This window comes from Phalaenopsis equestris, unplaced genomic scaffold (assembly GCF_001263595.1).
Source record: "Phalaenopsis equestris unplaced genomic scaffold, ASM126359v1 Scaffold000443, whole genome shotgun sequence".
NCBI lineage: Eukaryota > Viridiplantae > Streptophyta > Magnoliopsida > Asparagales > Orchidaceae > Phalaenopsis > Phalaenopsis equestris.
In genome coordinates this window covers 47546-60744 of record NW_018164884.1, presented here as the reverse complement: position 1 = coordinate 60744, position 13199 = coordinate 47546, and the positions used below count along the sequence as shown (strand labels likewise).

The window sequence follows — 13199 nt, the reverse complement described above, 5'->3', positions numbered from 1 at the left end:
TCTCCCCCCCTCTCTCTCTCTCTCTCTCTCTCTCTCACCTGTCCCTCTCTAACCCTAGCTGTCGCTACAGTGCTGCTAAGTACCACCACTACTCTCTTCCGGCCAACCATTGTATTGAGAAGAACAAGACAAGGAAGAGGAAACATCGAGGGTAAAAAGCTTGGACGTGAGGAATAAACAATGGTCTCTCGAGTTATTTGTGTGTCGCGATCCGACTCTTGCTATGAAACCAGAGAAGCGTGCGATGATGTGGGAGTCCTCTGCGGCTAGATTTGTGAGACGAGGAAGAGGAGATGCCAAGGGTAAAAGGCTAGCGCGGTGTAGAACTGGCGAAGGTTCTTGGAGTTCTCTGAGTGTCACAATTCGTCTCACAGGTGAACCAACGATTTCTTGTTCCCAACCTAAATTAGAACAATGAAGGCCTGGCCGCGCACTGTTCTACTTGCCAAATCCGAACCAACGACTTAAGGATTGATCTGCAACACTAAAGTCCTTGAGTGGACTTCTTGGGATTATAGAAGTGGCTTCTGTATGAACAGTAGAGACTGAAGAGAAGGACTTTGAATCGACGAGTGGTTTCTTCGAACAAGGGAGGAGCAGCCTTGTGATGAAGGATGACAGAAGATGGAGATAGTGTAGGAGGTAATGGAGTGGAATTTCTAGGAAAAATAGATCCTATGGTTTTGAAAGTTTGGTTGGGTTCATGCAGAGAGCTTGTATCTTGACAGGAATAGTTACTTCAACATGTGCTTCGAGACAACTCAAGCTAGATCTCCTTTCCATGGATCTAAAGCATGATGGATTGACCACATATATAAGTTGGTCACGTCGGATTGGGGTGGCTCTAGGAGGAAATAAACTAAAGGAATATTTGACTGAGGACGAGCCAACGAGTGACAGTGTTGAGGGGGATAAATGGAAGACCACACATGCCTTAATCTATACCTAGCTACTCAACTCAATAGTTTGATCAATTTCTTCCTCAGTAGATGACATTCAAAAGTTGATGGACATCTGGGCAAAGCTGAAGAAGATTTATGCTGAAATTGAGAACTACATGAGGGTGTTCCAGATTTAACATGAGATAAAACAGTGGTACATGCTGATAGATTGATTCAGAAATACTCCATAGATCTGGAGCGGTTGTGGGTAGATCTTGATCACTTCTCACCGTCGTTGAGTTGTGGCGATTTAGAATGCTAGAAAGGGGAGATGATCACACAAATGAGGACTATGCAGTTTCTGGCCCATCTCAACCCTATCTTTGATCAGAGGAGATAAGTCTTCCTAGCTCAGGTGACTATTCATTTGCTAGATGAGGCTATTACTGCAATAATACAGAAGAGTCGCATGAAGCTGCACTCCGAGTTGAGTGGACTTCCGAGTGTGTTATCAAGTTTGATTGTCTCGAGCTCAGGTATGATAGGTGTCCATGGGGAGACTCACATGTGCTACAACTATGGTAAAGTTGAGCATCTGAGCAAGACCTATCCTATGCCACGTAAGGGGGGAGAGGCTTGCAAACGTGGATAGGGTGGAGGCCGTGGTGGTTGAAAAGATGGGAAAGGAGTTTACTAGGCAAATCTATGGTAAAAGAGTAGGAGGGAGAGACCGGTGTGATTTTTACCAATGACGATCATGGGTGTCTGAAGTTATTGAAGAGGAAGTATAATACAACTGGAGATGAGACTGAGTATGCTTCTAACCAGTCATCATCAAGGATTAGTATTGCCACTTAATGGATAGTAAATTCTAGTGCATCTAGACGTATGATGTGTTTCTAGATAATTTTCTTCCTATACTCCCCTAACAGTACCAGAGAACATCCAGACGACTGCTGTTACAATATAGCTTGTAGTTGGTAAGAATGCTGCTAGAGGTACTAATTATATGACAATATTTTGTATGCTCTTTCTTTTTTAACGAGTCATTTATCCAATAATGTCATTATTTTACAACTAAAATGTCTTATTTATTTTGATATTCCTAAGATGATCTTCCGAGAGAAAGGGACGGGCTAGACATTTGGAACTAGTACATGACATAATGGACTCTACTACTTGGACCGAAAGGGGATAGACTCAGCTTTTACATGCATATTAAATAGTGCTGGAGTAGTAGAATTTGAGAGGAGCGTGGAGGATGTGGTGTTGCTACATCACAGACACATTAAGTGGTTTTTTTATTTTTGTATGAAAGGGAAAATAATTAAAATCTTGTTTGTCATGCTTATGAGTTTGACAAGCTTATTAAGAGCTTTTATATCAGTTCTAGGAATAGAAGTTTTGTTCATTTTTACTTGATACATTTTGATATATGGGGATCTTATTCTATAAGTTCTATTAATGGTTATCAATTTTTTGTAATATTTGTTTATTGATATTCATGTATTGCTTGGTTATATTTGATGAAAAATACGAGTGATATGTTTATATGCTTCATAGACTTCCAGGAGACAATACATACTCAATATGATGCACTAGTGAGGGTTTTGAGGTTTGATAATATAATAAAGTATACCAACAAATTATTTAGGAAATACTTATCCGGCCAAGGGATACAACATCAAACAATATGATCATAAATACTGGCATAAAATAGAGTGACAGAGAAGAAGAATAAACACATTCTAAAGGTAGCTTGAAGCATGATTACCACAATGAATATCTCAAAGTACTTGTGGGACAAACAGTTTTGACAACTGCTCAATTTATCAATAGGATACCCTCGAGTGTATTGGATTGGATGTCTCCTTGTCAGATGTTGAAAGGAGATAATGACAGGATCTTTCCATTGCAGGTTTTTGTTATGGTTTTTTGTGTATGTTTTATAGATGATAACATGCCATCAGTAGAGAAATTGAATGCTAGAGCAATGAAATGTGTCTTCCAAGATTATTCCGCTATTCAAAAAGGGGTTTGTCTACTGGCGCCCGATAAAGGCGATACTATTTGTGTGCATGGATGTGTCAATTAGAGAATTTGAAAAGAACTACACTCAGAAGGTGATCTTACCCTTCAGTTATTTTCCAGATACTGGAGATATGAGCAAGGGGGGTAACTAGCAATGTTGAGAGAGTGGTACAGGTGAGAGTAGTGCCTTATTTTGTTATATGGGAAGAATCAACTAAGGAACTAGAAAATGAGAAGAGTGAACCCATAGGTGATAATATTGATACTGAAGGTGAGCTAAGAGTGTATACTTGAAGAGGAAAGCAAATAAGGGAACTATGTCTACAGTGCCGCTTATGACAGCCAGTTCTTTGTCCTTGTTCTCCCCGACACTTCAAATACATACACCATCCACCTTCGACTCAGAGCTTTCTGGTGATATGATTTCTCCTCCTTTTAACCCCCTAACTTTAAGGAGGACCTCTCATAGCAACGCGTGAAATCCTCCCAATTATTTTGGGTGGGAAAAAGACATTGCAAAGTTTGTTTCATATTCTAACATATTACATTTACATTGAGTATTTATTGCATCTTTGGACGCTGTCTCTATACCCAAGTATCGGTAGATTGCTAAGGTGGATCTCAAGTGGAAAGCAGCTAAGCATGAAGAGCTTATGACTCTTGATAAGAACGAAAATTGGAAGGTAGGGCCACTACCAATAGGGGAAAATGTAGTTGGGTTCAAGCAGATCATCACAGTGAAACAAACTCTAGAAGGAAAGATGGAGTGGTAAAAAACACGACTGGTGGTGAATGGGTACAACTAGACATATAGTATTGACTACGATAAAAAATTTGCACAATAACAAAGATGAGTACAGTGAGGATATTGGTTTCACTGGTATTGAAAGATGGGTGGAGGTTACACCAGCTTAATGTGAAGAATGCATTTGTTCATGGTGAGTTACTGGAGGAGATATGTATGGAGACACCAACAGGATTTGGTATAATACTGACAATAGGCTTAGGAAGTCACTGTATGGCTTGAAATAGTCTTCTTGAGCTTGGTTCAACAAGTTTAAAAATACTACAGTGGATATGAGATATCACCAGATCAATGCAGACAATACAATATTCTTTTGACAACATGAATGCCACATAACTAGATGTGTTGTGTATGTTGGTGACATCATTATCACTGGTGATGATGAAACAGAGATTGCTCACTAAAGGTAAGATTAGGTAATGAATTTGAGCTGAAGGATATTAGATAGCTTGAATACTTTCTTGAGATTGAAGTGGCTCGTGCACCTGAGGGATGTTCTTGTCCCATCAAAAATATATACTAGGTCTCCTCATAGAAATAAGCATATTGTGTTGCAAATATGTTGTCTCTTCAGTTGATCAGAAGGTCAAGCTGAGTGTAGGGGCAGGATAACTAGTTGATCGTGAGAGGCACTAGAGATTGGTGGGTTGTTTGAACTATCTGTGTCACACTCAACCCGACATCTCTTTTGCAGCGAGCATGGTGAGTCACTACTTGCATAATCCAAGGAAGGATTATATGGATGTAGTGTATCAGATTCCGAGCTACTTGAAGAGTGCATTAGGGATGGAATTAATCTTCAAAAAGAATGAACATGTAGATATTTGAGGGTTGACTGCTTGAGTGAGAGTTTAGAAGTTATATTAGGAAATGATTTCTTTGTGTGAGAAGTTATGAGGAATAAATTATTTTCTTAGATTAAAAGTTATTTTTTTTCATATTTTATATTTATTTCCTTAAATTAAGAGTTATCTTCTTGAACTGAGACTTAATTCCTTTCCTATTTTAGGCTTTCCTATTTTATATTTTTTTATCTCTAAATAATTAATATGAATTGATTATTGGAGATATTAGACGGTACATCTTTTTTTTTTCTAATTATTTATTTTGTCTTTCTTTTTAAGGATTGATGTGAGGGTTATTGTATTATAACGACTATCCCTATGCCGTTATTATTTATTATTTGATTTTAAGTCTGAATCATATTTTTTCTCTTTTGCATTATTATGTTTTATTTTTTTTATTATTTATTTTATTCTGTTTTTATTGTTTTCCATTATTATGCCTATTGTAATTGGGTTTAGTTTAAATACCTTTTTTCTTATCAATAAAATTGTTCTGGTTTAAAAAAAATAAAAAAATGAAATTATTGTTGTGGTTGTTGGCGGAAGAAGGAGAAAGATGTTTGTTGCTATTGCAGAGTTTGAAGTGGTTGGGGTTGTTGGAATAAGGGAGTCACTAACCAAACACTGGCAACAAGTTGGTAAGCAGGGAGAGAACCGACAACATGAGTAAATCTGAATCCCCGGATCTGTGCTATTGGTGAGAAAATCCAGCTGTAAGGTCGAGCTTTCAGCTGGAAGGGGAAACTCTCGCGCTTTCTAAAGTTCGGCAGAGTCACAGCTCCCGGCTTGGCAAACCAAGAAGGAAGTGAATTGTCTGGAGGACTTTCAGGGATCTTCCCCGACGGATTGCAGCTTGCAGGGAGAGAAAGCTTCCCTCCCATCCTGCAAGGAGAATGGCAGGAAGGGAGTGTGGTGGCTATAGAGGGAGGAACGACGACTAGGATAGAGAATTTGACTCTGATGCTATATAGAAATTCAAAATAACACATAATTAAGCAGAATTATTTTATTGATTTGAAAGGGGGTATAAATAATTCTTATATGAATCATCGAATAAAAAAAACAATAAAAAGAAATAACATGTAAAGGAAAGATATAAAATTAATATATCCAATAATCAATTCATATTAATTATTTGGAGATAAAAGAAAATAATATAAAGTAGAAAAGCCTAAAATAAAAAAAATAAATAACTCCTAGTCCAAGGAAATAAATATAAAATATGAAAGGAAATAAATCTTAATCTAAGGAAATATTTATTACTCATAACTTCTCACAGAAATAAATTGTTTCTTAATAAAACTTCTAACATAATTTCATAATTTTCAATTCAAGAGATGAGTATACTTATATATTAATAATTATATAATGTATTACTTTGACTGGTTAGACCCTGTGATTTTTTCCCACTCCAAAGCTTTTTACGTAAAAAATATTGGCGTCTCCTCATGCTGCTCGTTATTATTATCTATCAATGTGTTGGATCCTCGTGCAAAGTTAAGACGATAAATAATCACCCTAACGCCGTGGATCTTCCGACACACAACAATATTAGCTATGGAGTTTTTGGCCTAACTTTGAATTTAAAAATCACTATGTTATTGTATCATTTAGCTTTATAAATATTCAACAACTCAATAAGAAAACAAATCATTATTTCAAAATCCATTATATGGTGTTCGAGCCACGATCCCCTCAACCCTAAACCTCATGATCATACTCTAATGTTGACACTGATGCCATTAGGATCGAAGACACCATGGGTCTTTCGTTTACCCAATATGGTTCCACTACCTTTCTATGTAACTTTTTGTATTATTTAATTTCTCATTTATTATCCTAAGCATCTATTTCAATTTCCTTTTAGTATTATCAGCCTAAGTTTGATATTGAAAAACCTTCTTTTCATTGTCGTGTAAACTACTATAGATATTGAATTAACTCATTGAAGAAAGAACCAAATTGTAAAATACAATACAGTTAGTTGATACTTACAGCGATTCCCTTGAGATTAATAGCTTTTCCAGATGCGGTCTTAGTTCTCATAAGAATCGTGTAGGCAAGCTGAGGTACATAATGGCCAGCATAACTTTCGCCAGTTATGAAAAAATCTCTATTCTTGTACTGTGGAAATCTCTCCATCCAATTTACTAAAAATGTGTAGGAATCATCAGCAGTTCTCTTGTCTCCATTCTTATCATAATCCGACGTCGTATTCGAGTATGAGAAACCCACACCCGCAGGAGATTCCAAGAAGATTACGTTTGCCACTGCACGTATTGTGATATTATAAAAATAACATAATTAAGATCATAATCTCGAGACTTTAATTAATGAAGATATTTTGTCTCGAAGTAGCAGCACTTACCATTATTCCATGCATAAATATTTCTTTGGAGAGTTTTTCCATCACTGTTTACTCTGAATGGTCCTAGTTCCATCATAGCTCCATAAGCAAGCGAGCTGCATCCGGGTCCTTTTATTTTATGCATCAAAATATAATGCATTGTTAAAATATATTCAGCTGGAATCATATAGAAAAACTATTGAATAGCTTGTAAGGACTTCAAGTAGTTGTCCTACATGTGGGCATTTTTGGCTTAAAATTCTAAAGAATTCTGCAAATTATTTTTATTTATTTATCGCTTGAACAATTTATATAAAATTGTTGTTTTTAGAGCTCAAAATTTTAGATAGATTCTATGTAAATTTATATGTTGGATAATTTGAGACTCATTCATCATCATTAACTTCATCCTAACTATTTTGATTTGGCAATATTGATTATTAATTTTCAATTCTCCTTGTTGAGTGATAGCTTATGTGTTAACCTATTTTTTGTAATTGTTTGATTAACTTTTATTCAAATAACCCCATGTTTGTCAATTTTTATTCTTTGTTTTTTATAGCACATTTATAAATTCATCAAAGTTTATTTGGTAAATTTTCATCTTCAAATGATGTCACTTCAACATTTTCTTTGAAATAAATGTTTTGTAATTTATTTTTCATCATTTTGCCCACATCCGTCTCAAAATTCCTTTTTGCCAGGCACACAATGTATATATTAAGTACTTCTTTTACAATTCAATATTTAGAATCATATAATATTATTTTAAATTCTTGATCTGCTGCAGTTCACTTTATTAGAGGTTTCCGCTATTTATCATCTTTTTTAATTATCACACTAAAATTGTATGGAAGTGTTTACGAAGTGGAAGGCCATGTTAAAAATGATATAGGCTTGAAGTTAAAATGTCTCAGATCAGATATTTGGGGTAAGTGTCATGATCAGAAATTCAAATTTTTTTGTGCTGTAAAGGAGGCAAACATCAGTTCACTATCCCAAGAACTTCATGACGAAATGGAGTAGCTGTGTATATGAATAGAACAATCATGCAGCTTGCAAGGAGCATGAGGCTGCACGCAGACTTGTCAAAATAGTTTTGGGCTAAAAAAGTAAGCACAATTGTTTATCTAATTAACTGTGGTTCATTAATACCTTTGAAGGAAGGCTCACGTAAAGAGGCCTAGAGTGACAAGGAAGTAAATCTATCTCATTTAAAAGTATTTAGGTGTTCTGCATATGTTCATGTCGATACATGGTTCAGGTATGCTTGATTTGAAACCTGTTAAGTGAAACATTCATTGGATATGGCTTACATAAGTTTGAGTAAAAGCTATGAGATTATCATAATAAAAGATTCATCAGAAATATGAATGCCACTTTTAATGAAATGGAGTTGTACAAGAAAAAAAAATAAAACTCAAGATTTTCTGTCAGTTACTTCTAACAGTCTAAATATGTTAAGATAGAAGACATTGATAACCAGGAGGAAGAAGAAAAAAATGCTTAACCAGATAGAGCACAGGAAGTCTCTCGGTCACATGCTACTGAAGTCAAAAATCCATCAGAGTGATACGATGAGTACACATGTATTCACTTTCATTACACTTTTTATTGCAAATTCATAGTGATGAAATAGAACATTTTGAGGAGGTCGCTCAAGTTGAAGATTCAAGGGAGTATGAGCTTTCCATGGATGATGAAATAGAGTCTTTAGAGTCAAATCATACCTGAGATTTAACAGTGTTACCCGATGGAAAAAGAGGATTACACAACAAGTGAGTCTACAAATTGAAAGATGAAGTAGTTGGAAGTAGATGCTCCAAGGTAAGACTTTTTGTGGAGTTCTAGTAGAAAGAATGAGTGTACCACACTTTTTTTTTTTTGGGGGGGAGATGGCAACCGCACTTGTAGTAGATGAAGATTTAGGGAAAGAAAATTTGGTATGCATGTCAAAAAATAGCCTCTATGGTTTGAAACAGGTCCCGAGACAGTGGTGTGAAAGCTTTGACAGGTTTATGCTAAACAGAGGATACATGAAGTGCCGACAGACCACTGTTGCTTCATCAAACGCTTCGGTAATTGTTATATCTTACTTCTTTTATATGTGAATGACATGTTGATTACAACTACCGATATAAAGAAAATCGAGGACTTAAAAGGGCAATTATCAAGTTAGTTGGAGATGAAAGATTTAGGTTCAAATAAAAAAAAAATCATCATAATGAGAATCAACAGGGAGAAGAGTGAAGATATACCGAAGTTGTCCTAGATAGAGTATGTTAAGAAGATTCTACATAAGTTTAACATGAGTGAGGGAAAACAGTTTGCACTTCCTTAGGTAGTCACTTCAAGCTATCTAAAGAAATATTGAATAAGTCTGAAGCTGAGAAAATACAGATGGGGAGAACTTTGTATGCTTCAACAATTGGAAGTTTGATATATGCTATAATTTATATCAGACTAGATATTGCATATGCACTGGAAGTGGTAAGTAGGCACATGGGCAATTTAGACATGTATCATCAGGAGACGGTGAAGTGGATTCTCTGGTATTTGAGGGGAACAATTAATAGGGCACTTTTCTATGGAAGTGCAGAGATCAATCAACAGAGATTTGAATATTCAGAACTTATGGGAGATTTGGGTGGTAAGAGTACAAGAGAGTATATTTTTCACTTTGCGGTGTACAATGGTGAGTTGGGTTTGTAGACTACATTGTCTATAGGGCTATTTGACAGAATTGGGTAAGAAACATGAGATTGGAAAGCTTCATAGTGACAATACGAATGTAATTCATCATGTTAAGAACTCTGTTTTCATACCATGATAAACACATTCAGCTGATGTACCACTTTACAAGCTTTCTCCTAGAAGATTTGTAGTTATTGTTGGAGAAGATACACACAGTTCAGAATTCTACGGACGAAGATGGTGACTATCGAGAAATCGAAGCTTTGTTTGGCTTCAATTTGATTCCATGAATGTAGAGATTGGGGGTGAGTCACACCACGGTAAGTTACTATGAAAATGGTATAAATGTTGGTGCATATCTGGTGAACATATGTCAGGCGCAATCAATCTCCAATTTGTAGATTATTGGAGTTGTGGAGCATGTGCACCCACAAGTGCAAGCTGAGCTAGATTCCAGTGATGACGTAGTCAAGCTTAACAGTTGTAGCTGTGTTGGGTGGTGTGACTACGCTGCAACTAAGTATATCTGCATATTAAACAATAACCTCTATGGCTTGAAACGGGCCCCAAGATAGTGGTATGAAAGATTTGATGGGCTTATGCCAAACAGTGGATACATGAAGTGCCGACAGACCACTGCTGCTTCATCAAACGCTTCGGTAATTGTTATATCTTACTTCTTTTATATGTGAATGACATGTTGATTGCAACGACAAGTATAGAGAAAATTGGGGACATAAAATAGTAATTATCAAGTGGGTTCGAGATGAAAGATTTAGGTTCAACCAAAAAGATCCTCAAAATGAGAATCAACAGGGACTGGAGTGTAGATATACTGAAGTTGTCCCAGATAGAATATGTTAAGAAGTTCCTACAGAGGTTCAACATGAATGAGATAAAGCAGTTTGCACTTCCTTAGGTATTCATTTCAAGACATCTAAAAAATGATCGCTTAAGTCTGAAGCAGAGCAAACACAGAGGGGAAGAACTTCGTTTCCATCAACAATTGGAAGTCCGGTATATGCTAAAATTTATATTAGGCCAGATATCACATATGCAATAGGAGTGGTCAGTAAGTACATGGGCAATTCAAACATGTATCCTCAGGAGGAAGTGATGTGGATTCTCAGGTATTTGAGGGGAACAATCGATAGGGCACTTTGGTATGAAAGTGCTAAGATCATTCTACAGAGATATGTAGATTCAGATCTTATGAGAGATTTGGGTGGTAGGAGTACAAGAGTGCATATCTTTCACTTTGGGAACACAACAGTGAGTTGGGTTTTTAGAATGCATAAGACTATTGTACATTCAACCAACAGAGACAAAATACATTGTCATCAATGAGGCTAACAAGGACATGATTTTTATATAGAGCTATATGGTAGAATTGGATAAAAAGCATGAGATTGGAAAGCTTTCTTGTGACAGTATGAGTGTAATTCATCTTGTTACAAACTCTGTTTTTCTTACTAGGACAAAGCATATTCAACTAGGGTAACACTTTGTAAGCTTCTCTTAGAAGATTTGCAGTTATTGTTGGAGAAGATACACACAGTTCAGAATTTCTACGGACGAAGATGGCGACTATCGAGAAATCGAAGAAAAAACTAAAGCTATGCTTGACTTCAATTGGAGTCCATGAATGTAGAAACTCGGGGTTAGCCACAGCACGGTATATTACTATGAAGATGGTATAAATGTTGGTGCATATCATGTGGACATGTGTCAGGTGCAATCAATCTCCAATTGGTAGATTATTGGAGTTGAGTAGCATGTGCACCCACAAGGGCAAGCGGAGCAAGATTCCAGTGATGGCGTAGCCAAGCTTAACTAGTGTAGCTGTGTCGGGTGGTGTGACTAGGCTGCAACTAAACATATCTATTCCAATTGGACGCTCAACACATCCTTTATATTGAACGTGTGAAATAATTACAGTCTCACAGTGAGACCGCACTGCCGAGACGATTTCACTATTTCAATTCTTATGTTTGTGATTCGAGCGCCGAAGGGGATTTGCTCATGCCGTGTATTCTTGATAGAGATTTCTTCGTGAAGGTGAATTGTCGGGAGAGAGGATTTCAGAGCTAGGTTTTTCTCTTGTGAGATTGAGAGGAAGGTTTAGAGCAAAGTTTTGCGAGTTCAATTGATTATAGAGCGATGGCCTGAAGTAATATTTCCGCAAATTTCTGGATTTTTAGTGTGAAAAATTCTGTTGGTGTGGCTCAGAATTTTTTTCCGGAATTTTCCTGTAAATCGTTGGTTTCTTTTCTGAGATTGTTTTTCTTGTACTTCTATTGGAGTTTCTTGTTTTGGGTTTCTTGAATTGATGTAATTCTATTCCATATTTTGGTTTTGAATTCTAATAGATCAAAGCTCTATGTATATATTTCCATCCCAACATAGATTTTTGTATATAATTAGAAAGAGGACTATGTTCATGCATAAACATCACAAAACATGACTCTTGCTTCATCTTATTCAAAAAACGAGTTTTTCGTTTGCAGAAATCTCACACGAAAGAAAGAAAAAAATGCTCAACCTTCTGTGCAAAAAAGAAAAAAATGAATGAATTATATTCCTACTTAATTTCTAATTCACGGTTAAACCCAACCTTTCGAGTCCATTAAGTTGATGAATTTTACCTCCATTTAACCACAGAAGAAGCGGTTTACTGGATGAATCAGTTGGTGACTCCACGAAATAGTAAAAAAGCGCCCTTCCATTCTCTGAATCCACAGTAATGTAACCTGCATACTGATTGAAATCAACACCTTCAGGTTGGCCTGGAAGCTTGGAGATTTTATCTCCTTCCATTGACCCATCCTGTGCGTTGAGATTGGCCCTTTTGGTGGACTTAGTGGTCTCAAATCCCGAGACTAAATCAGATTGTTGGGAAGAAAATGATGACCTCTTTGCTTCTATCAGCTTTCCTAGCGTCTCTTCTTGGCTAGCTTCGTGCAGGCGTGGTAATGAGAAGCAAGAACATAATAGTATTGTCAGCCAAAATAAGTTGGTCATCTTCATCGTCTTCTCTGTTATTGATGAAGAGGAGTTGTTATGGAAATCTGAAATACACTGGATTATATAGGGAAGGGATCGCTTGGAGTTTATTTGGTGGAATGGACCACAGCTACTAATACTTTCACGAACAGTGGCCAAATGGACCTGTTGATATGTAGAAAGGTATCCAGCCGGCTTTGATCTCCAAATTTGAATCTGCGCATTCTATCTATATATATCTAAAACATAAGCCAAACTCATAAGAAGTAACGAAAAAATGATTAGAGTTATTATGACGACTATTATTAATGTTTATAAAAAATCCAGAGTTTTTATTATTATCAATATTAATATATTATATTATCTTTATCATAGGCACTCTCATTTATTATGTTCTGTTTTTTGTTCTCTTTGTTTTGTTTTTATATAGCTATGTATGCACTTGTATTAAAATTAATCAACTAAAGTTGTAGTCTTATTTTTTTGTTTCTAACATGATATTAGATCCCCGATAAAAGTTTCTCTATCTCTGTGCTGGTGTTCATCTCTGTCTCTGAGAATGTTAGTCTGAGAGCTTGTTGATCGCTTCTTTA

At 36.3% G+C, this 13199-nt stretch overlaps 1 protein-coding gene across 1 annotated transcript in view; it reads right to left on the bottom strand.

Annotated features, from left to right (window-relative positions):
• The window catches only part of LOC110027768 (serine carboxypeptidase-like 40), a 15415-nt gene extending 2785 nt beyond the window's left edge, over window positions 1–12630 (bottom strand). Inside the window, exons 1-3 of the mRNA XM_020729316.1 lie at window positions 12249–12630; window positions 6931–7038; window positions 6558–6832 (exon numbers count right to left, since the gene is read on the bottom strand). Coding sequence (XP_020584975.1) covers window positions 6558–6832; window positions 6931–7038; window positions 12249–12630 — 765 coding nt within the window. The remainder of the gene's footprint in view (window positions 1–6557; window positions 6833–6930; window positions 7039–12248) is intronic.
• Window positions 12631–13199: the final 569 nt, after the last annotated feature.